The 25,992-nt window shown below is 37.9% G+C and overlaps 1 protein-coding gene across 8 annotated transcripts in view; it reads left to right on the forward strand.

Annotated features, from left to right (window-relative positions):
• The window catches only part of LOC145685686 (MBT domain-containing protein 1-like), a 70,282-nt gene that overhangs the window by 38,244 nt on the left and 6,046 nt on the right, over window positions 1-25,992 (forward strand). For 7 of the 8 annotated variants that reach the window (XM_081758104.1, XM_081758100.1, XM_081758103.1 and 4 more), the window contains exons 11-15: window positions 3,153-3,383; window positions 9,268-9,547; window positions 13,403-13,576; window positions 17,119-17,279; window positions 20,141-20,299. In XM_081758104.1, coding sequence (XP_081614230.1) covers window positions 3,153-3,383; window positions 9,268-9,547; window positions 13,403-13,576; window positions 17,119-17,279; window positions 20,141-20,299 — 1,005 coding nt within the window. The remainder of the gene's footprint in view (window positions 1-3,152; window positions 3,384-9,267; window positions 9,548-13,402; window positions 13,577-17,118; window positions 17,280-20,140; window positions 20,300-25,992) is intronic. The other variant, XM_081758101.1, reaches the window with a different exon arrangement.

Genomic DNA, 25,992 nt, shown 5'->3' on the forward strand with positions numbered 1-25,992 from the left:
ATTCTTAATTATTCTCAAACACCGTGTGCGTGGGTTTTCTCGGGGTTCTCCCGTTTCCTCCCACTTTCTTCATTCCACCGCTTCACTCATTACTCATCATCACCGTCTCCTTTAGCCTAACCGGCATAACCGCGGGACGTAAAACTCAAAGATTTCATTTTCTTAATTATTCTATTGAATCTAATAACTAAAGAGTCACAAAAAACTATAAAGATTACAGTGGTAATCCTGTTTTGAAAGAGTGGAACTTATATTTGACATAACTACATTTCATTCTTATTATTTCTGTTGTTTCAGCTTGAGTTATGATACTTAATAAACATAGTTTAAAAAAAAAAATGATATAAACAACTGAATCCCGTTTGTACACACTATTTGCGAAAGTACTAATAATATTCAACTACTATTTATGCCAAGTGAACTTTGTGGTGGACAAACACCGTGTGCGTGGGTTTTCTCGGGGTTCTCCCGTTTCCTCCCACTTTCTTCATTCCACCATTTCATTCATTACTCATCATCACAGTCTCCTTTAGCCTAACCGGCATAACCGTGGGACGTAAAACTCAAAGATTTCATTTCATTTCATTTCAACTACTATTTATATATAGTGTAAAGGCATTCATGGTGAGATGAGTGTGTCACAGCATTTGTACTTCATTAGAGATGACCATAAGGTTCAAATATTTAATTCATTGTCTGATCAATCAACGAAGCCGTCCATGTACAGGGTGTCTATCGGTCACGAATGTCATGAAATGAGAAAACGGTCATGAAAGTCAAGAAAAAGTCACGAAATTTAGCTTTTGGGTCACGATTTTTTGTATCTGTACAAATGTAAGTACAGATTGGAATATTTTGTTCTGTGAAACGTCAAAATTCACCACCAAAAATGTCTATGATCGGCTTTAGACGCTACCAAATCGCAAGCAAAGTACGTTTCTATCGCATGGATGAAAATTCGGCCTAATTTGCACGCAAATTTTATGGTTTGGTAAAGAAAAGGTCACGAAAAAGTCACGAAATTTCATTTTGGAATTTTAGTAGACACCCTGATGTAAAATTTGGAAGGTTGGCGTTCGAACCATTGACTGATGGTGACCTTCACCTTAACTTCTGACCTTTCAATGCCTTCTTTAGAGAACCGAAGATATGGAAGTTACAAGAAGGCCAGAACTCTATAGGGAGGGCGCTGCGACATTTCCTAGTTGTCCGAAGTGGCAACGACATGGAGTTGACAAGGACGGAAATAATCACTTGTTCCTGCACGCTCTTCCCAAAACTTTCTTGACCAATTAATCATAATCACATCGCACGTCCTTCAGCAGTGGGAAACTGTATGACAGCGAACGGGTTGTGGATGCAGTAGGCCTCCTTCAATAAATAAATAAATAAATAAATAAATAAATAATAAAAATATGAGACCATTATTTCAACTCTGCATGAACAAGGCCATTGTTACAGTACTACGGCTATACATTCCTTTCGTTACACCCTATTCTTGTACTGTTCAATGAACGGATACATTCAACTCTCATTGATCAGTTGTTCAAAACTAGGCACCTTAGAGTGTTACAGTGTTGTATGTGTTTATGTCGGCGATATCATACTTTTGTTGTATGTTCTATTAGCATTTAGCAAAAGCAACTGGAAGCACAAATTTCAGTGCAGCCAAGATCTTGATGTGAAAATATGCTGTTGCTAGCAGGAAAATGAATGATGTTTACGATAAAGAATGTCGACGTAGATGCCATTCGTCTTGTCTGAACGTAGCCAGGCGGGGTCACTAAGTCAGTAGGACAATGGCAGGGAAGAATTCCTTTCATCAGACAACTGAAAATAAGGGAATCAGAGTGGAAAAGTTCCATCCTCAAATGCACTCTCGAAGGACGGAGAAACTTTATTAAGCGCATCTGTAGATGCTTCCCCCGGACAATGTCCTCTTCGAGGCCTTCGTGGCTATGCGGATAGTGTGCGTACCTTTAGCGTGGAATACCCGAGTTCGATTCCCGGTTGCAGCTCATATAATTCGGATCCTTCGTTAAGCTGTAGATATATGTTTCAGGTAGCCTCGCTGTTGAAAAGAATGCTTAACTCAAATCATATCCAAATCCAATAGCGTCGTCTTCAGAGCACCATTTAATCTACATTATAAAATTGGAAGTGACTGTGTGTATAACTCTTAATCTCTTGAACCACCCGACCGATCTCGATCAAATTTTCAACATTGATGAGGTTCAAGCCTGGAAGTGTTTTTGTCATATTACTTTCACGGTGCAACTTAGGGGAAGGGGGGGAGACATTTACAAATTATAGAAAATGACCGGTATTAGTATCGAATCTATAGTTTTCGGGGTCGATTAGATGAACAGTGACACTTCCCATGCCGTGCCCCGCAACATGGGGAGGGGAGGGAATATATATATATATATAAATCATCGAAAATGACCGATATTAGTGCAGAATACATAGTTTTCGGTTTCGCTGTTGTGATGGACAGTGACACTTCCGATGTCGTTTTAATTCAGCGACGCAATATGGAGGGGGAGGAGAGGAGAGAAAGAGAAATATAAAAATCATCGGAAATGGCCGATATCAGACAGCGTTTAGTACTAGTAAAAAGTGACTGAGTAATGGAGCATACATGTTCTTAATTTGATCCAGCGAAGTGGGTAATTGATGCTAGTTGTTAATAAATAGTCACCAGAATTACTAATAAGTTCTATTACGATACACAGAGATATATTTCTATGAAAATAAGTACTATTGCCTTTCAGCAGTGTCTCTTGATCAGTGAAAGGAAGAACCGTATGGTCATCTTAGTGGCATTCTCATACAGCATTGAAACGCGGTGACAAAACCTAACGCTCCCTCCCTCTTTCCATTAGAACCATTCCCACTCTTCCAGGTAACAGCCTTTCCCCACCTTGTATAGGTAAGACTTTGTAAATAATATAAGAATGTCGTGCTGTTAGATTAGAGTCACGGATATTTGAAGCAAAGATTAGACATAGCTTTGCCCTTAAGACATCGTGAAGATCTCGAAATAAAATGAGGAGGATTAGCTATCACATAGCATTGTTCCTTTGCAATCAAATGCAGTGCGACAGTTGTGTTTTATAACTGATGTTTATTTTATAATCCTTTGTTATTAGGTGTTAAAGGATGACTATATAATGATACGAATAGATGGCTACGACTCGGATGAGACGGGATCAGACTGGTTCTGCTACCACGCCTCATCGCCGTGCGTGTTCCCAGCTGGTTTCTGTGAACTGAATAGTATTCCTTTAACACCTCCCAAGGGCTACGAAGTGGACTTCCAGTGGAGCACATATTTGGAACAAACAAACGCCGTCACAGCACCCATTGCTTTGTTCAATAGGGTAAGTTCTTCTACTTATGACTTGTTCATGTCTATTTTTAAGTTAATTTAAAAAAAAAAAAAATAACTTTTGAATTGAATAGAATGCATTTTCTATGTTAATAGAGAAGTTCATTATTGCAAATCACAGTAAGTAATGTCTATAACCTTGAAGTGTATATAGAATTGTTGTCTTCAGATATTTGGGAGACCAGTTGAATGTTACGATCGCATCTTACGAAAAGGCTGTGGATGATTACATTTCCCTTTCCAGGACTTCGTGTGTGTTAAGTAAAATCGTTATTCAGACATGTGACAAGTTCAGGTCTTCCAAGTTGTGCGCTAACAGTTTAAGGCTTATTAGGATTTAGTTTAACACAGACACGATCTGCTGTATTTTATTTACATTAACTAACAGTTAATATTTTGTATGCTCTGGAAATCGTAATCGGATGAATATATACCTGGTGTGATTACGGGAATCTATCCCGTTGTCTTCGACAGTCAAACGCTAAATAAAGAGCTTCGGCTTCCCAAATATATTCACATATAATTCATTCCTTATATATACACACACAGTCTAGTCGCAAATACTGTTAGAAAGAAAACACTCAACATCAGCAATAAGAGAAAAGGGGATTTAATATGCATATAGTAGGTGAAGCATACATGGTCTGACAATAGTTTGCACCAATTATATTTCAATATGTCCGCCGTTAGCAGGCACATAGGCTCGGAGTCTGACGGGCCACTCGTCTATGGCAGCACGTACTGTTCCCAGAGGAATTGACGCCACTGCAGCCAGTAAAGAGCTCTTCAAACTGGCAACTGTGGGGTGACGCTTTTTGCAAGCAATGTCCTTAAGCACTGTCTACAGTCAGTAATTCAGGGGATTAAAGTCAGGGCTGCTAGAGGGCCAGTCCTCAATGGATATGAAATCAGGTACATTGTGCGCAGCCACTTCTGGGTTGATTTTGGCTTACGAGCAGGAATCGAGTCTTGCTGCAAAGTCCATGTAGGTGTTCTGAAGAGGGTGGTGGTCAAGTCCTTCACTATAGGCTCTAGCACAGTGTACTAGTTTTCGCTCCTTTCTCACAAAAGTGAAGATATGTGGTGCCAGCATAGCTCACTCCCCACCACACCATGACAGACGCGAGATGATGGGCTCTCTGGATTTTCGGGAACTTTGTCCCTGGCTTCCTGAGCTGATAACGCATCATTTTGGCGATTGAAACCCTCTCCGATAGTGAACAACATCTCATCGATGAACAAAATCTGTCTGTCCCGAATTTGCGTGTACTGCTTCTTTTGCTCCATCAGCTGCGGCGTCAGAAAGTGTCCCGTTGACCGTTGATAGGCTCGAATACTAAGATCTCCCCTGAGTAGCCTGGACATCATTCGCTTGGAGATGTTCATCTCACGGGCCATTACTGTCTGCTTGCGTACGGGATTTCACCTTTTACGCGCCGCCACTGCTTTCACAGATTCTGGAGTCCTTGCACTTCGTGGTCGGCCAGCTCTCGGGCTATGCTGAACAGACCCAGTATTAAGGAACCGCTGGATGGTGCGGTACACAAACATGTGACTGATGTTAAGCTTTTTTAGTGTGTTAAAAATTTCACTCGTTGGTTTTCCAACTTTGTGTAGAGCGCTATCGCTGCAACCCTATTTTCGTATTCACTATATTCCATCCTGCCTATACGGGTTACGTATATCCCCTTCTACAGTATACTCTCAATGCATGATCGCACTTTCCACCGCCAGATTCGTTCTTTTTTACTCACAACAGCCTGTGGTACTTTTGTATGGCTAAAATCAGCAGTAACTTTAGAAATGTTGGTGATTACTACACACTAACTCACAACCTTGTAAGCTTCCTAGTGCCTGCGTCTTCGATGTGAGAGACACGGGTTAGAGTTCCGGTGGGAGCTATTAGGAGCTCACGTTAAGGTGTAGGTCCAGTAAACCCCAACAAACCAATCACAGCTTAGTGGCAATTTAAGACGCATCTGTTTACACGCTTTATGCAATTTTAAAATATTTCACTTCCGTTAAAATTGTATAAAGGAGGATAGCATCTTACATTGTTTTTATGTTAGTACCGCCAATTTGTGAGTTAATGTGTGTATTGATCACCAAAATTTTCAAAATTTATTGCTGATTTTTAATGTTCAAATATTTATTGTGAAAAAAGAAATAAGTCAAATAATATGTGAAATATTTGTGAATCAGCTCTTCGTTTAGTGTTTGGCTGTAAGAGATAACAGGTAGTTGCCGAAATTATATCAGGAATATAATCATCCAATTACATTTACCAGACACATAAAAGGTTAAGCGTTATTTATTTATTGCGACGCAACAATTGCGTTAATGGGCGTTTCAAGATTAAAAGGTTTCTGCGAAAATAAAAACCATCTTTCGAAATTTATGAGTATGGGTATTTAAAGAGATGTTTTTATTAACATCTCTTTAAAGTCTAAGGTGCATTATAATTATGAAAATACTGATATTTATTTTCATCGATATGCTACAATTAAAAAAAAAAAATCAAATCCAAGATAAATAGAACATACATGCAAAGAGTAGGAAGGGAAGATCTATGATACATCTTATATTTGCACTGACATTGAAAAGTTGTGGAAGTGTGGTAAACAGTCAATTGTGCTGTTCATAGATCTAGACAAAATACACAACAATATTTCAGGGAACCAGATGAGAGAACGTCAATAGATCGGAATGGAAGAACAAACAGTACATTCGGCGCGAGAGACAAGGGTTCGATTAATGGTGAGAGCACGTGTGGCCCGGATCCCACGTTGAACTACTTAATGGCTAAGTGGTTAGCATAGGCGCCCTTGGCGTGGGAGACCCGGGTTCGATTCCCGGCGGGAGTTCAGATTCCACGTTAAGCTGTAGATCCACGTTTCGTATAGCCTCAGCACTGAACGGGACATTCAGCTTTAAATCAACCAACCAAGAAATAGTATATTGGATAAGTGAAGTTACGAAGACTACTGGTGGAGTCGAATCGTGAGATCCGAATGTCTTCTGAGTCCTATGGTTTCTATATTGTTACAGAAGACAGCCAGAAAACTAAACGAAAATAAGAATAGGGAAAAACAATTGTGAAAGTAGAAAACTTTCAGCAAATAAGGAATAGGGGCATGTTTATATTTGAAGACGTAATAATTTGCTGAGATTTCGAACAGAGAAATATTATCCTATATAAGCCAAGAGAAAATGTAGCTTTAATCATTTGAAGAAACAAACGTGAAGCAACTAACTCAGCTTTTCCTTGCCATGAACAATCCTACAATTTGGAAATAACCACTAAGAACTCGTTGGGTGCCTGGAGCAATAAATTCCCTGCTCATTGTCACTTACAAGCACTTGTATGGCTTCGATTCATAGAGTGGACCCACGTCCAATTAACAACAAGTATCCAGAATTTACAAGATGCGTATCAAAAATACAACTCTAACCATATTCAATATGTGAGAGACCTGTCTGTCGCGTTTCAACGTAATCTTCGTCCACCTATACACACCATTCCAATCTTTGTATCTGAGTAGTCTTATTTAGACACTGGAAAATGTCACTTCCATTCTACCAAGGCCTTCTTCCTTCTACCAAAGCCTTGGCAATGCATCCTTCAGTTTTGAAAACGCGGGGAGTAGAATTGATAAGGGACCGCTTCGATCTTTTTATCCTGGAGATCATTTTATCTTCATCCAGTTGTTGAGGAATCTAACAAACTGATCTGATAATTTGAAGTAGTCGGTTAAAATTCTTTCTTTGATGCAATGAGAGAATCCTCTAAGGTTTATACACAGTGGTACTATTCAGCCTGTTCGCTAGAACCGGTTGTTAAAATATTTCGAGTTCGCAGAACCGTTTGTTATACCCAGACGTAAGAGTAAATTTTACCCAATTATACCCAGGAACAATAAATTTTAGTTTAACTATCTTTGTTTTTAGAAATTCTTACAGCTACAGGGTTAAACACATGATCTCTCAGAACTAGGCATAAGTATTTATTTCTTAATCTCAAATGCCCATATATCAAGAATGAGAACTGAATCATATGTGTGTAGTGGTGAGGGCTATTTATATTTGGAATGCACACGTACCATATCATAGCTGGATTAAGATCTTCCAAATACTTTTTGATAACCATCTATCTTGGATAATTCGTTTCTAAGATATTCGCAGTGCTACCTAATTTCGTCACACCACCTATATTAGGATCCTGTGTACTCTCTACTTGTCACGTGTGGTACCCAGTAAAAATTTGCTTTTTTCTACCTTGTACAGTTTTTTCCTGAGAAAGTAATATCTACTCTCTCTCTCTCTCTGTATATATATATATCGGTTGTTAAAAAATTAGAATAAGACCTGGTTACAGGTAACTTAAGCAGTTAGCTTTCTGTCTCCATGACCAGGTCCCAACAGGAGCAATGTTTTTTGAGGTTGCTGCACAAATTAGACCTTCTGAGATCTTCATTGACACCCTCCGTAAATTAACTTACGCACAATACAGTTAGCAAGGTCAGTCTCTTCACAAACATCCTTCAACTGACAATACATGTCGATGCTTCTTTCACAACATATAGGCAAAATGTTTATTATGAACCTCTATAGTGAAATCTGTCATTTCAGGTCAGTGTGAAAAAAAGTTTTCTTTCATATGTGAATATATTAAAAACGAATATTGTAAAATACTTGAAAATTTACGCAACTAAGCTTTAAAGTCTAAAGTTAAATAAGGCAGGGGTGCCCACAAGGGGGGGGGGGGCTATGACGCAAACTGCGTCATTGAAATATTTGGGGGGTTAAAAATCTATATAAATATGTTTGAGGGGATGTAAAAATTAATCGAAAAGATTTTTTTTCATGGAAGAACACCTATCGATAGACAATTGGGGGGGGGGGGGGCGTCATGGACATAATGGCGGGTGGGCACCACTGAATAAGGTGTAATTATTCACTGACACTTAATAGTTTTTGAACTAAGGTAAAACGATACGAGTTTTGGTTTGGTACGCACCTCGCATCTTGCTTCTTCTCTAGCTACACTGTCAGCTTTATTGGGACTGCCTCCTACTAAAAGTATGTAGTACTCTCACTTCAAGAATTGACACCCTCATCTGTAGTACGCCGTGCTCATTCGGGGAACTCAATCATATTTCAACAACTACTGAAGGTCCTCCTCCACCAACCTTATTGGCACACAGTTTAGTCGTGAAGAAAGAGGAAAAAGCAATCGATTTCTCTTTTCTGAATATCTCCACTTCCATTCCTACGTATTCCTTTAATAAACTAATGAATCTTCCTTTATCCAATACTTACTTCCTTATCTGAAGCGAACCCAAAATCGGTTACTGAAAACCCACAAACAGCTCGCACTTCGAAAGAAGTCCCAGAAATTCAGATTGTAAAGCTCCTCCCATATTCGATACTTGTCTGACCTTCCAACATTTATCACAATACATTCAGGCATTTCAAGCACATTGATTAGTATTGCGTACCGAAAAAATTCCTACTTAATTTTAGTTCATATTATCTTTATCATTTCTCTCCCTCGTTCTTACTTGTATATTATTTTGTATATTTGTGAATACATTTAAGTTCTAACACGTCCGATTAGTTCTGTTTTTCAGCATTAAACTATGTTAAACTTATACCTGGACCGTGGATTCTCATATGGCGCCCAGCGGACTATCTACAGCACTTTTCCGTTTTAATTCTTGTATTCATAATATTATCCCTCCCTTCCAGTAAGGGCTTTGCGAAATAATTTATTTGTGTTGTGTACTTTGTCTTTATGTTCAGTAATTTATTTGTGTATATGGCTAAGTTTTCATCTGTACTTTACTGAGAGTTGTAAAAGCCATAATTATTTTCAGGATATTCCATCACATGGTTTTCGTGTTGGAATGCGTCTAGAAGCAGCTGATCTTATGGACCCGAGATTGGTGTGTGTGGGCACAGTGTCACGAGTCATAGGTCGGTTGCTGAAGATTCACTTCGATGGCTGGGAAGAAGAGTACGACCAATGGCTGGATTGTGAGAGTCCGGACATGTATCCAGTGGGTTGGTGCCACCTCGTCGGACACAAGTTGGAAGGTCCACGGACTGCAGGTGGGCTCAGAAGAAGGGAGCACACGATTATCAACAATTGTATTTGTGAGTGTGGGAATATATTTTAAGTAGTGCTTGTTGAGCCAGTTGAATCGTCTGTAGCTTGTTGCCGTTGGAGAAGTAGCAGCGAAAAACACAAGTAGTGGGGTAATTTCTGTGTAATTTCTACAGTAAGTTGCTCTGTTTATTCATATCCACAGGTAATCTATTTGTAGATAAATTATGTTGCGGAGAGTAAATTATAATTCGTGGGTTGCAGAAATGAAACTTCAATAATCGGTTCGAGCAGTGGCTCAATTTAATTTAGTAAAGAAAAGGGCAAATTTTATTAAATATTAATTTCTCTGTTTTGTATTTAAATAAGTTGCGTCACCATCTCATTTATAAATCGGATGAACTCGTGATTTTAGTTTTATGGGGCAGGAACTACTAAATGAAACTTGTCAGCGTCTCTTCACGTTTTTGAGAGATCATACAATATAAAACCCGATTCGAAAACCGTTATATGTTAACATAAACTGAAACGTAATGCAAAAGAAAAGTTAACTATTCAAAAACAGAAAGTGTTATTTTTATCAGTAATATCGTGAAATTAAATCTATTTACACAATCAGTATTTTTTTAATTTATTTTTTTATTTTTATTTTTTTAATAGCTGAAGATACATTACAGCAATGTAATTACTCAGAAACATTGATGCTCAATTGACGAAGACATAAATCCCGATGTTCTGGTGGTCGGAAATGAAAATGAAATGAAATTATATTAAATTTTGTAGTTTAACGTTCCATGATTATGCCCTTTAGGCTAAAGGAAACTGATAATGAAATTTAAATTTATTTTGGTCTCGCACCGGGAATCAAACTCGAAACCATGTGTACCAAAGGTACAAGCGCTAGGCCAGCGGGGAGGGCTTGTGGTTGTCGAGTAGCTCCTACGAAAATATATAGAAATAAGGTTAAGTATATCCTGTGGAATAACACTTATTGTCACATGTGACATACAATCTGGGAAGATCCCTTCAGATTTTGTGTTTGGACAATCAGTTACGTGAAGCAGTTACAAAATGCGTACTGTAGATGATGAATTATTAGTGCAGTGAGAAGACGTTAAATCCCAAAATAAAGACATTTATCCATTCATCTTCGAGTATTGAATAATTTGATGAATTGAGGCAATATTCAAACAAACATTGATGATAAAGTAAATTGTTAATCATATTATTGAATATTTTCTATATATTGTTTCTTCTTACTACAAAAATTACAACGTGGATGATATCAATTTTAAACTGCTTCATTGAATTATTTTTCCGTACAGAAAAATAGAATTACAAATTTAGAGCCGAACCATTAAATGTAATCTTAGCGTAATAGTGGTGGTAGGGGTTAGTGTATTTTCATTCGTAAGGGTATCAGTAATTCCGTAAGTAAAAGGTACTTAAAGACGAATTAAAGTTGCGAGAGAAAAAGCAAGTTTTAAACTAATTTATTGTCGAATATCACTATTAGATACATACGTTAAAAAAAAGCGAAGTTATGCATGCTGTGTAGTGTAGTAGTTGGGATTGTTTATTAGGTGGAGTGAAGTAATTGTGGTCGTCCAGTGATTAGTCAACTTATTATTATTATTATTATTATTTTTTTTTTTTTTTTTTAATTAATATGTAAGATGTATTTCACATGCCTTGCCCAATTTATTTTACGATCAAAAATGGTATGGGTTTGTTCGATGAAGTTTTCAGTCACAAATAAGGGAAGTTCTTTACCTGTGATTGTTCACAGCTTCAAGAGTAGTGAGAGAGTAGTAAACAAATAAATCGGGGGAAGATATTTTTAAATAATAATCTATATATTAAAATGCTATAGAAGTTTATATGTTTGTGGCAATCCTTTCGACAATGAGGTATCGAAAACCACAAGTGTAGTTGAGGAGCTACACATAGCGGAATTATGGACATTTCAGGCGCTTTGTTTTAATCTGAATGACAAAACTTATTGCAAGCTGGCAACTTTGAAGGCTTGTGGACCCACAATGAGGCGTACTGGGATATGAAGCTATAAGAAAAAAATATTTGCATTTGGTATCATCTATCACTTATCCAAGTTCGCCACAAACTCCCCCAATATTCTATATATTAAAATACTACATTTATATATTCACTCCCTTTGAAAGTCTTCCTGTTCTTTACTTGTGTTCGTAAAGGGACTTGCACAGATATAGTGAGCAGTGGGAAGAAGATTCATGCTCATTTAGAACTGTACGCTGTGTAAATATCACAGGTTCAGCTAGTAACAGTAGTAAAAGACGAGGAAAGTGCTACAACGATACTTACTATATACGCTACTTGGACTCCTGATTCTCTATAAAACATAAATTATTCCTTTTGAGTGTATTTTAGTATTTCGTATTATAAAACGTTTGATATAACAAATTAGATAATCGCAGCCAGAAAGCTTAATAATTACTTGTTTAAAATAATGAATTCTGTATAAATTGAATGGCTGCGGTTAGTAACTTCAAAGCTGCTACGTCGCATGGAGAAAATTGACTAATTCGATCTCTATTCAAGTGTGGGTTTAGGTTTAAAATCTCGTTTATGCGCTTAAGCTACGAGAGGTGGACTCCATTTAATATCAAAAACACTTGAGCTTACACTGAAATATATGAATCCTGTTCATTTTGTACTGTTGGGTTTAATGTCAAACCTCAGTGATGTTAAATTAAGTTCTCTTGTGTTGTTCTATTTAGAACTTCAAATATCTTCTCAATTTTTGCAATTAATTCACAACGACTGAATCACTTCAATTTAGTTATTTGTCCTTCTAGCACTGAACATTTACTAAAGCTGGTTGCCATGGTGCAAGAATCCTCTAGCTTCATTAAAACATCTTACAACCCCATCTTTCTATTTACTGTTCACACATTACAACTTTCTGAAGGCAAGAAAGATGTCTCCACCCATGCAGCACTGCACTCTAGTGGACAAATGGTGAATCTCCATTAAAAACGTTATTCTTCCGCGCTTCCTCTCCCCGTCTAAAAGAATTGGAAGCGGCGAAACTTTTTTTTTCTTTTTCTTTTTCTTTTTTTTTTTTTTTTTTAATGTTAGTGGGAGGGCGATAGCAGGTAGCAAGCAAGACGACCCAGAAAGTGAACATGGTTTGACTCCTTACAACATGAAAAAATTGTTGCATTTCCCTTTCAAGAATGTGTTTACATGGAGAAATATTGTATGGTTGCAAGATTTTTTAAAGACAACTACAAGATTCTTGCAACATGGCATCCTAGCTCAACACAAACGACAAAGTACACATCGCACCGAACCGTGTACTCATCTCAGTTAACATATATTGAAATATACAACTACTGTAATCTCCTTTCATCATTATTACTCCCAACTCAGTTTTCCTGATAAACTAATAAATATTCCTAATCAAGCAGACATCATCTAGCAGATAAATTCAATGCACTAAAAAGTATCTATTGCTTCAAACTGTCTTTATCTTTGTAATATCGGAAAGTACAAATTATAAAGTCATTCTTCGCGAATCTTGCTGTAGCAGCATTCATTTCTCTCCTCATTTTTTTTTTTTTCCATCAAGTAAAAATTAGCAATACATTTAATAAGAAGTTTGTTTAGTTTATTTTTCATAACGTTAAGTATTGTGCTGCTAAGTCGTCCAACGGATACGAGTTAAACCTGTTGGCAAGTATACCATGAAGCCAATTGGAATATGAAGAATGAGTAATCTTAGCTACGTAGCGTTTGTAACGGTTAATAATAACGGCTATCAGAGTTTTAAGTCTTGAGTAGTAATAAAGTATTAATTATACTACTATTAGAATGTTTATGTTATAAAAATACTGAAGTCCTTCTTCCGTATTTTGCGATGACAGCTTCAGTGCCAATGAAAAAATTAAAGAAGAAGCCACGAAGACGACACAAGAAGGGTAGAAGCCCAGGATCTGTAATGAAGAAAAGAGCTCTCGGCCTTGGAAATGTCAAAGTTGCAGAGAGATTTCTGCGAGATCCACCTCAGGCTATGAAGATTTCAGTTGAATTTCATGGAGGTGAGTTGATTGAAGCTTCTCTGTTTACTTCCCATCCTTTTATGCACACACAGAGATACACTTGTTACGATATTGCAGGGAATGACTCAAGTTATTTGGTTTCTAGCAGTATCACCGAAAGTGCAAGGCTCCAAAAGTTCGTTTCGATTCCAGTATGGCTGCTACACTGTGGGAGAAGTTTTTCTGTGGTACTCATACTTCCTTTACCAACCGTTGGAATGGAATGTACTATCCACTTACAAAGTCCGTTCAATGATTGGACGGGATGGTAGTTGTTGATGCTAGTTAAAACTACTCACATGAGCAAGCTGGAGCTTCATGTCACTCTACTTTATTTTTTAACATCTTAAATTACATATTGTGTAATATCAGCATGTAATATGTTCGGATGGCATTTAGTATCTCCTCCAACTCGTTTCATGGTTTCAGAACCGAGTATCTTGTTTTTGTCTAAATTGTGATAAAGGTAAAAAACAATTAGCCCTGAGGGACTTCTAACCTCCTTCGTTCGCTATCGCTCGCGCAGCTATATTTTGAGTGGAGATTTTATATGTGCAAGATTGGGGGAGAAACTAAATATCAGCCGTATTTTCTTTCGTTGAGTCCATACAAGTATTGTTATTGTTAATTGATAATGTAATTTCTCCCCATAATAATGAAATACAATGGTTGTCTAATTTATATGGGACAGATTTTGAAGGATACTCACAATGAGAGAAAAAACGCCTTCAACGTCGATGGTGTTCTGTTGGACCTCTAGCAGTAAGAACTACCGTTTGATACCGGAAGTTTCCGATGAAGCAAGCCATTTGTCCCAGTGCTTAACTCTCCAGACTTGAGCTTTCCAAGGTGGATGTCTTTCCAATAGGCCAAAACCGAAGAAATCCATCAGGACTCTTCCCAGGAATAACACGAAATCCTAATTGCCGTTCCATTTTGTGATAACGCAGAGATGTTCTACCAGTATGACATGAAGCCTTGTCCATATAGATCCTCACCTTGTTAGCATCTGCCCCGTACAGTATCACCCGCATTTACATGCAGAAACAGGGGCGCGGGCCCAGGTGAAAATTTCCAGGGATGAGATGTTAAAAAGAAAAAAGAAAAAACGAAGTGTGGAATGCGAAGAAAATGATTTTGTCTACAAGAGAAAAATTTAAAGGAGATATATATGTGTGTTGAAAACTGAACTGATTAACTGTCCTTGGAAGTTTATTGACAATACTATGTTTATTTTCTGTAGACTAGTATTTAAAAGTTTTCTTACTTTTGTTTTTATTTTCTATTCTAGGGACACACTATAATGTTTTGTCTTTCGTCACTGCTTACACATAACTTGTAACGACAAAAGGGGACAGAAAAATTTCTTGGACCGAGGGGCATAAAATACGAGCCTAGGTGTTGTAATGGGTTCCTGGGAGTATATTCCATTCAGTATTATGTTATTATTATTATTATTATTATTATTATTATTATTATTATTATTATTATTATCAACCTTGCGTATCAACAATTCTCCCGCATAATTAAATCATGTAATTACCATAAACCCACGTGGTGCACTTCCGGTAGTGGCGAACGAAATTATAGCCGTCCTTGGCATCGCTGTCACAGTATGTGAGCTCCCAAATGTCACCACCACCAGTGAAATGGATCTCATTTGGCTCCTGCCAGATACTTTTCATACAGCTTCCAGCAGTTCAGTTTTGTTGTAGGTTTAGTGTACGCTGGCCTCAGCCGGAGTCGCCTACTAATGACTGTGTTCATATTTGAATTAATTTGCTGACTGGCCCAGGATTGGTAAAGTTTCCTGGCACGCTAATCGGCGGACACCCTCAAGCATTCTTACTATCACTTTGAGCTTTCTTCCTGTTTCTTTTCGTTTGCAACTGTTTTCACCAAATGCTCCAAGTTTGTATAACAGGCCACAATATCTTTCGGAACAGTCCCCCTGAGTATAAACCCATTCTTTCGACACTTCATAATGCAACGAGCATGGAAAAGGACACACGACACAGCTTTCAGTAACGGTTTAATTTAGGACCATTTGATGACATTCAATCTACTACTTGAGACACACTACTGCTAAGGGTAGCAGATTCGTCGTTCTAGCATCATTCCACAGATAAAGTGGCGTTCCAAATTCGGTCTGATATAAATCGGAAAATCTTCCAATTAAATCAAATACAATTAAATCAAATACAAATAGTTGATCCAATGCCAAAACCGCGAATGTGCTAACTTTGACTTTGAGTTACAAGCATTTTAATATTCAACTTACCACGACAAATCAGTATATAGACTTAGGCACATGTTTTAGGAATTGAAGATAACTTCTAATATACTCATGTTTCACAAATGGCACTTTAATATTGGAATCTGTGTGCCCCAAATAACATGAAACTGCACTCAGGTGAAAATAGCAAAATTTGCACATTCGCGGTTGTGGCATTGGACCGACGAAATGTGAGTCTAATATCAGCAAGTATCTTATTATTTAGGTGACCTTTGTATCTTAAAAGGTAAAAGAACCGTTTTTGTATTTGGTGAGTGTGTTTATTTGTATGTCATTTAATGATCATAAAAACGATTTTTAAAAAAAAAAAATCCACTAACAGGCTTTAGAATGAATATTCTCGATTTACTGGCCGTTTCAAATATTCGTTTATATTGAGAAGACAGCAGATCCTGAGTGAGGTGCGAAATTACGGAAGTATAAAACATTTGAATTGTAATATATGTAGAAAAGCAGAAGTGGTATTTACAACGTGTATTACAAACAAACAGTACTGTATGGTGCCAAAACACGGATAATGAGTGAAAGAAAATGGAGAAGAAACATTCTGGGAATAAACAAAAAGTAGATAAAATATGAAATAATCACGAACATATCTAAAAGTGTAGTATGTTGTAGGGGAAAGATTAGTAAACCCTAGGCCAAGCTGGTAGAAAGAATAAAAGAAGAGCGCTTATTTAAGATATTTGTACACATGAGAAGATAGGAAAACAGCCATAAGGAAGACCAGAAAGACAAATGACAAGAACTAATGTGGAAGAAAGGGAAATAAGATGGAAAAGGATGATGAATGAAGTGGAAGAAGTCGTGATAAATCCTCATACATTCCCAGTTATACTTTTTCCTCGTGTGTGACTTACTATTAGAGCGTCATAATGTCGTATTTAATTTCGTAATTTTGGCTGTTGTTATCATTTAAAATAATGAAAGCAGATATTAATGAACGCCTAGGTATTCTCTTTAGCCCCAGCTAGCAGACAGAATATGAACTTGTGTGTGTGCAGGTTTATAACGTAACGGGAGCATTCTTGGGATAAACACAGTTTGTGGCCTACCTGAACAGTAATTCTAGTTTTCAATAATGGTGTTGCTTAAGTGCATTTGTTTTGTCAGTTAATGGATATTAAATTGTAAACATAATTGTAATCAATAGTAGAATTATCGTAAGTAATTATAATCAGTATAGTAAGAATAATTGTTAACCTAATTATTTGCTTTGGACTAATTGAATATTACTTTATTTTAGGAGATTCATTGCCTGATGGGAACGGAGTTCCGAGTCGTGAACCAGAAATGGGACAGGAGCCGGCTGGTCCGGATCAATCGTTACCAGTCCCGTCAGAACCAAATCAACCTCCTCCACCTCCTAGTCTACCTCGAGAACGAACTGCCACCTCTTATATTAATGTGAGTACATGTCCTTTTTAGGTGAAATGACCAGAAAAATAATTTCAGGCATTCAATAAGCACATTGTAAGCGATTAGGTAGGAAGAAGGAAAAGATCTTTCAATTGTTGTATTCATTTCATTGCGGAAGCGTTGCCACAGTGAATTATTTCACGGGCTTTGCTGTGCTCTGTCTTGTTAGCCATTCTAAGTAGCCTACGATATTCACTCGTCAAGACCAAATGACTGAATGATAAACTGACAACACAGCTGAGGTCATTCACTTCTTTTCCCTAAGCAAAGGGAGGGTTTCCTCCGTTAGAGGGCGGCTTCGCTGTGGTCTGTCTTATTAGCCACTCTAAGTAGCCTATGATCTTCACTCGTCAAGACCAAACGACTGAATGACAAATTGGCAACACAGCTGAGGTCATTCACTTCTTTTCCCTAAGCAAAGGGAGGGTTTCCTCCATTAGAGAGCGGCTTCGCTGTGGTCTGTCTTATTAGCCACTCTAAGTAGCCTACGATCTTCACTCGTTAAGATCAAACGACTGAATGACAAATTGGCAACACAGCTGAGGTCATTCACTTCTTTTCCCTAAGCAAAAGGAGGGTTTCCTCCATTAGAGGGCGGCTTCGCTGTGGTCTGTCTTATTAGCCACTCTAAGTAGCCTACGATCTTCACTCGTTAAGATCAAACGACTGAATGACAAATTGGCAACACAGCTGAGGTCATTCACTTCTTTTCCCTAAGCAAAGGGAAGGTTTCCTCCATTAGAGGGCGGCTTCGCTGTGGTCTGTCTTATTAGCCACTCTAAGTAGCCTATGATCTTCACTCGTTAAGATCAAACGACTGAATGACAAATTGGCAACACAGCTGAGGTCATTCACTTCTTTTCCCTAAGCAAAGGGAAGGTTTCCTCCATTAGAGGGCGGCTTCGCTGTGGTCTGTCTTATTAGCCACTCTAAGTAGCCTATGATCTTCACTCGTTAAGATCAAACGACTGAATGACAAATTGGCAACACAGCTGAGATCATTAACTTGTTTTCCCTAAGCAAAGGGAGGGTTTCCTCCATTAGAGGGCGGCTTCGCTGTGGTCTGTCTTATTAGCCACTCTAAGTAGCCTATGATCTTCACTCGTTAAGATCAAACGACTGAATGACAAATTGGCAACACAGCTGAGGTCATTCACTTCTTTTCCCTAAGCAAAGGGAGGGTTTCCTCCATTAGAGGGCGGCTTTGCTGTGCTCTGTCTTATTAGCCATTCTAAGTAGCCTACGATCTCCACTCGTCAAGACCAAATGACTGAATGATAAACTGACAACACAACTGAGGTCATTCACTTCTTTTCCCTAAGCAAAGGGAAGGTTTCATCCATCAGAGGGAGGCGGGGTGGGGCCGAAGTATGTTTCGCATATTTTCCGAGGGTACACCTGAAATACACAGGTTCTACTAGGCCGAAAATAAAGAAATGTAGTGATGGCGGAGAAAAATAATGAGATAGGCAGGTCCAGGAGAACGAACAAATAATTAAAAGAAATTGTGTAATGTAGTTGAAAAAAAGATGAGGAAGACAAGGTACAATGAAAAGTATGAGAGAGAAATAATGGTAATCAATGATAATAAAAAATAAATATATCCGAAACAAAATGAATATTATGCGTTTTCGTAGACGCTTGTCAACAGTTTCTTAGTTCTTACTTTTTTTAAATTTCTTTTCTCGGTAGTACTTTCTTCCCCTATTTGACAAAAAACAAAAGCGCTTGCAAATTATTCATTTTTTGTTTCCGTATTTTACTTAAATATCAATTAAAAAGGCTGCCTTGGGACAGCGATGAGTAGTGCTTGTATTTCCGAACAACACAACTAGGGGATCCGTCGTTCTCTAACAATAGAATGGGTTTCGAGAAAGTTTAGAGTAAGTAAAGAACTCTCAGTGCTACAGAAATTTACCCTGCATATATACCCATATACCTTAATCTCCCTGTCAGTTTAAACGAACCTCGTTCTATAATTTTTGTAATATGTACTGCAAAAATTTAATACTATTTTATCAGGTGAGCAGTTCACAGGAAGTAGAGCCTTTTGCACAGCTGGTTTCTGTATTCAAATCCATATGTGCCCTTTTCCCAGCCACACTCTGAATTTTTCTTCCAATAGTTTTAGCAACAAAAAGTTAGCATTTTCAAAAGGTGAATGAACAAGGGATGTAGAATTAAAGTGGTGAGTTAAGAGTAAATATATAAACAATAATAAGTAAATGAAATTATACATTACTGAAAACAAAACTTAGTATAAAAAAGAAGTTCTAATAAAAACGTTACGGTGGAAAGAAAGACTTGCTTCCAGCCAGGCAAGTGCATAGGAATTTATGTCCAAAAGTTTTTTTTTTTTTTTTTTAGGGGGGGGGAGAGGTCCAAAATCGATATGAAGATAGTTATAGCAAAATTTGTAAGATCACTCCTGAAATTAGACTAAATTTACAGAAAAAAGGGGGGATTTGGAAGGTTCTGACCCCGCTGAGCACGTTCCTACTTTCAATTGTTCTTAAAATTTTTAAAGACAGAAATGTTTCAAAGTTTATGATTTTTATTACATTTCGAGGAATTGTCAATTAAAACCATGCCAAATTTAATAGAAATATGTGGTCAGTTTTCAGTATGAGATTTGTTGTGAGTGAAGAAATTTCAAAAAGAGTTCTTTATAAGAACTGCTTTTGAACGTCAATAGTTTTGAGGAAAATTTTTCTGCGTCACTAAGTTATATTTGATTTATTTTTTTATTTTTATATGTGCTTTTATCATATTATTCTATAGAATAAAAAGATTTTTGAAAATAAATATATATTAATTTATAATTATTGATTGATTTATGTTATTCACAGAGTACAAACTCAACAGGAAAATTCATTCCTAGACTGATAGATGCTACAGGAAGCTCAGAAACCGGAGAAATAGTGCCGTTGGAATGGAATGTATTCGATGTAGCCCAGTTTCTGCGGGTCAATGACTGTGCAGCATATTGTGACAGTTTTAGTAGACGGGTGAGTGAGTTATGATCTATCTTAGCAGATGGAATGAAATGAAATGAAATGAAATCGTAGATTTAATAACGATGATAATGTCAGGCAAAAGAGACAGTTGTAATTGTAAATAAACGTTAATGAAGCAAGGATTATACAGATTTTAAAAATTGTCTTAAGTATTTCGGGAAATCTTGATTTATGTATAGCAATCTGAAAGATATATCTGAACACCCTCCTCTCATTTCTTAGGACACACACACTTCCTATTTAAACCGAAATTAAATCATGAAAACCCATTTCCACCAAAGTGCTAAAGTTCATAAATTCATTTCAAATGGTCCGGCCGTTACACTTTTGCGAAATACTTAAATTCCTTTATTAATAAATAAATAAATAAATAAAGGTCAGACTGTATTCAGAAATTCATTTTAATTTCCATTCAATCGTTTTTTCACTCTCCATGTTAAGAATAGAAAGTAAAAAAATTAAATATACGAATTGGTACTGTTCACCCTTTGAAAGCGAAATATTTAACTAATTTTATTTTTAATAAAGAGTTTACATTCTCTGTTTCATCTACCTAACTTGAACTCGTGAGATATTCTGTTTTTGGCATAAATTTTGAACTCCCGCTATCCTCTTAGGATATGGATTTTCCTCAAAGTGATATGATAAAATCCCAGTTCGAGGTAGATGCTATGTTCAAAAATTTATTTCAAAGGGTTCAGTTGATTTCCCGTGATAATGGGATAGATAACATTGACTTAAATGTTGAAAAACAATTATAGAAATTGCCTTTCTTTCCCCTTACCGTCTTCTCGTACAAGCGGAATTTTCGAAAACGCCGGGATACGGATTCCTTATTTTTAATAAGGAATTTATATCTGGGGCTGAGAGGTAAACTATACCAGGCCACTTTTTGGCCGAAATTGAGTTATATTTTCTCACTTATATTAGTACGAGGGACATTAGGAAAGATTTGAGATGTGGACAACTGAAACGCATGGAAATGAAAAAAGTTTTCCGTCAATAAACAAAAAATGTTTTGATGCAATTCGACAAAATATTATCTTAAAAACACTTTTTATCGTTTCCCCTGTGGAATTAATATTTTATGACGTATACTACTTTACTTCTCAGCCCCAGATATGTCGAGTTTCATCTTCGTAACTTGAGTGGCTTCGACTTTCTGACGTACATCTTAAACCTACTCTCCTCTTAGCATATGCATTGTAGTGGAAGTGACATGGTAAGAACGGGCACACCGTAGTCTAGAGGTTGGAGCATTAGTCTCATGTCCGCGTGGTCCCGGGTTCGATTCCCGACCTGTGCTTCCCAATTTTCGGCGTCTAACCAGCGTCGTGAGGCAAACTGGGGTCACGTGAAAACAAGACGTGGCGGCCACTATGTCTTGAAAGCTCTTGGGACAAGGTGTCGCAGCGCCCTGGCCACGTGCTCGCAGCCTAGGCTGGACGTAGTTCAGCCCTTCGCTAGCAGATGGCGTTGGAGCAGGCTTAGACCCACAAATTGGTCTCTTACGCCAAATGGTTTGGCTTTTGACATAATAAGAACCCAATTCAACTATATTCAAGAATTCATTTTAAACTATTTACCGGTTTTCCAATGATGTGATCACAAACAAGATATCTTTCATTTTTATTTGTATAGTTTTGAATTATTTTTGGTAAAATTTGGTTTACAAAACGCCTATTACATTACATTACTTTAATTTGGATGATGTGTCTTACGTCGATTGTTCTTTCTGGTCAGAGTTCGGCTTCTTTTGTTTTAGTTAAGATCATGATACTGGACTAACACCAAAAACTCTGTAGCCCAGTGGGACTACGCACACCAAAGCCATTTGCTACCGTTTCCCTGTGCGGAACTTAAAACTCTTTTCATATTGTTGTTAGTTGTTTGCCCGTTTTACCGACAATAAAGAATAAAACTACTCATAATTTTGAATATATTCAATACACTTTTCTGGCAAATTGTTGATTTCTTTCACTTCTTGGGATAAGATATGTATTACAGTTTAAATGCTACAATGAGGTCGTTAGAAGAATGATAGTGAGAGGACGCGAGCATTCATGCATACCGTATTTATCAACCAGAAGCTTTTAAGGGTTTAGAACAACGACAGCGGATAATAAAGACACCAATTTGTCTAAGCCATATTATATACTTCAGCTGTTTAATATACAGAAGGTTCGGTATATATTGGGCCGATTTTGAAAAGTACTTACCTTACAAGAAGCCACGTCACTACCACCGATGGTATCTTGCTGGACCTCCAGCACTCTGAACTGTCATCTAATGTCGAATTTTCATTGAAGCAAACTCTGGTAAAGCACGGTTCCAGTCCTCGTGGAAAACCTTCCAGAAACAGTGCGGGTGCACGGACGCCGATGTGGAAACATCTTTTCAACAGACCAGAGCCACAGAAATATCTTGAAATGGAATGACACGAATCCCTAATTCCCGTCATATTTAATAATAATAATATAAAGCAGAGGTTTTCTGGCGGTATGACTTTGTGCATATGGATCGTCACCTGTCTAGCATCCGCAGTAAACAATTTTGGGATGTCAGTCCAGATAATAGGTGGCATAATAGACTTGTAGCAGTATCTTGCATTCACTTTTGAACATCCTTACTGAAAAAAAAAAAAAAAAAAAAAAAAAATCAAGAAACATCAATTAGATCAACATTCATTATTATTTCTTACGTTTTCTCAGCAACTACCTGTATAAGTGAATCCTGTAACAACCTTAAATTCATATGGGAAACTTTCCCAGCCGTGACGAATAAAGTTGAAGCGGCAGTTGGCATTGCCCACTACCAGTGAGATGGATGAATCTTCCTCAATTGAGAGAGGACTGCCTGTCATTTCGTCCATCTGAAGGGATAACACAAATATATTTAAGCCATGCACTAAGACTGGTTCTCAACCATTGTGTCGCGACACACTGATGTGTCGCAAAGTCCCATAAAGGTGTGAAATTTGAGAATTTAATGAGCCAATTAGTCACAGTCAATTTAGAAGACAAACTGTAATAGTCGGACGTCTAACGGCAGTAACAATGCTTAGTACTATAAAGAGTCATTACTCTTTAGAAACTTTGACGGACGCCAGAAGAGGATTTCGGGATTTCATCCCCCTTGAGCAAGATATTATGGGAAAAGAAACATTTACTATATTAAGATGTCCTGAAAGGAAATGAGATTGAATTCTTGACACCTGCGTATTCCACTGACGTGAAATTTATATAGTTTTAATGCATCAGACAAATGTATCGCGATGTCGTAGGTGTAAGTAAAGTGTGTGGTCAGTCAGAAAACGTTGAGAACCACTGCACTAAAGGATTCCTTCCAAGATTCTGAGATATCATGGCGGAATCTTGACAGAAATACCAGATACCAGAAGTAGAAGACAGCTTGTTTGTAGTTGTTGGAGGCGCCTCCCGCAAGGAGCCCGAAGGGCTGGTGTGATGAATATAAACGTAACAGTCTCGACTGCTAAGACTGTATACATACTTTTGAAGGATGCTCTTGATGCGAAACGTTACTTGCAACAGCATTGAATATGCTTGAACTAAAACAAATAACATTATACAGATTATCTCCCTGCAACAAGGAAAGTTCTCTTTCACCCTTCCTTGATAAGAAAATGTCATGATAACCTACTGACTTCCTTGATGGCTTATGCATCAAGTGTTTGGAGTCAGAGAATTAGAATTAATGTAGATCCAAACGTACAAACGTAGACAGCTCAGTGGCGCGTATAATACTACTCCAAGTAATGCATTATGTCTTATTCTAACGTAAGAGTTAAACTATTAGATTAAGAAACTGAATCCTTTAAGAGAGCTGATCGACCAACCATTAATTCACTGTGCAACAGTATGACAGGATGAATAGGACACCTCTGAAGGGGGTAAAAGCACCAGATGTTAGGAATAGACAACTTCCTGAATCATTTTAATTTTAGCAAAAGTGTAGCACTTTCCATCTGGACATATGTCATATAGCTCGAAACGCACAGAGTTGAGGCTGGTAAGAAACTAAATATGTGATTGTGGATGGGCGAACGGCATACCGGACCTCCTGGTATGGGAATCCAGTCTCACATTGTATATCAGACCTGATTTGAGACACTTAACCGACTCAGAACGTTTTCTGATCTGAGAGTTTGTGCAGTGACTTCAATGTTCTTACCATTGCTGTGTCCAAGTTTCACTGGAAACATGATGAGAAAAAGAATGATAACAGGTTTATTGACACACGATTCAGTATATATATATTGTAGCAGAGTGAAGAACTTCACTAGACAGGGGTAAGCATCAGGAAGTTCTATGGAAATGACGGATGCATATAAGTCGAGACATGGCCCCAATTGCTACCGATGCTTGACGTACTTCTGCCTCAAGATAATAATTTGGAACATCATGTGATAAGAAAATAGGATGACATCACCCCACTCCCACCCCAAAACAGAATGAGCTTGGGGGTAATCAAAATATGACTGTACGATTGCATTTCCTTCATTATAGGATAATGAGTGTGGTGATGGACGTAGGTGGAGGTGATGATTGTTGGATCCCTTACTTAGGGAGGTGAAGCTTCGGCTATCCTCCCAAATGGACGACTAGCTCGTGCCATTGGAATCGGTAGAGCACGTAGTACTTCAATAGGTAAAATGAGGTGGTTGGAGTCGGCAGTATGAGTGGACTCGAACGACTGTATTGGAGGAGGAAAGACTTCAGCATACCTCTCAAATGGACGAATAAGTCATGTCATTGAATCAGAAGATGGAGGTGATGCGTACGTTGTATCTCAGCATGAATTTTGAACGATCTGAGGTAGTTAGGGCTGGGAGTCATCAAGATATATCTGGAATTACAGGAAATGTCGGGTTTGGGTCATTTCTCTGACCGGCTGTGGTCAGACCATGGGTTCAGTAACTGGGGGTCACGACGTCAAAGAAGAAGTGAACTTGCCGTGTAACACTGCATATGCTGGTAGATATTCAGGGGTCCTAAAGACATGAATAGGAGGCTGAGATCGGTCGCGCTCGATTAACGTTACCTATTACCAACCATAAGCTTTCAGCCAGGTCTTATAAGGTAGGGTACCTATGTACGCATCCCACAACGGGAGAACTATGAATTGACGTAGGTACTTCAGATACAACACATATGCCAGTTGGTCCCCGCCAATTGCTTTTCATGTAGTTTCCTGTTCGTTTTTCATTCCTGTAGCGCGGGAACAGGTGTGCCACCGCCTCAATTGGAGCCACTTTCGAAGCTAAGTTCACAATTGGCGATGCAAAAATGAATCGCTGGCTCATTTGTTTTCCTGGCACGCCAGGCGGTGGATTCTCTGCAGCAATGTTAATGTCATTTTCGTTTGAGCCGTCTTTGTGGTGCTTTCTGGTTTGTGAAACAGTCCACAACAGTTTTCGCAGTTGTCACCTCGAGTGTGAACCCGTTCTCCCTACATTGTTTCACAGAGCGTATGTAGGACAAACGAGCAAGGAAAAAGGCCACGGTTTAATTTCGGTGCTATTTGATGACATTCACCCACCTACAACTTCAGGACAAACTGCTGATAATTATAGCATACCCGTCGTTCTAGCGTCATTCCCAAAATGGTAGTGGCATTCCCAATCCAGTCCGATATAAACTGAACACTTTTGTATAGTGAATTGA

The sequence above is a fragment of the Thermobia domestica genome, chromosome 5 (genome assembly GCF_964235325.1).
Source record: "Thermobia domestica chromosome 5, izTheDome1.hap1.1, whole genome shotgun sequence".
In the NCBI taxonomy this organism is placed as follows: Eukaryota; Metazoa; Arthropoda; class Insecta; order Zygentoma; family Lepismatidae; genus Thermobia; species Thermobia domestica.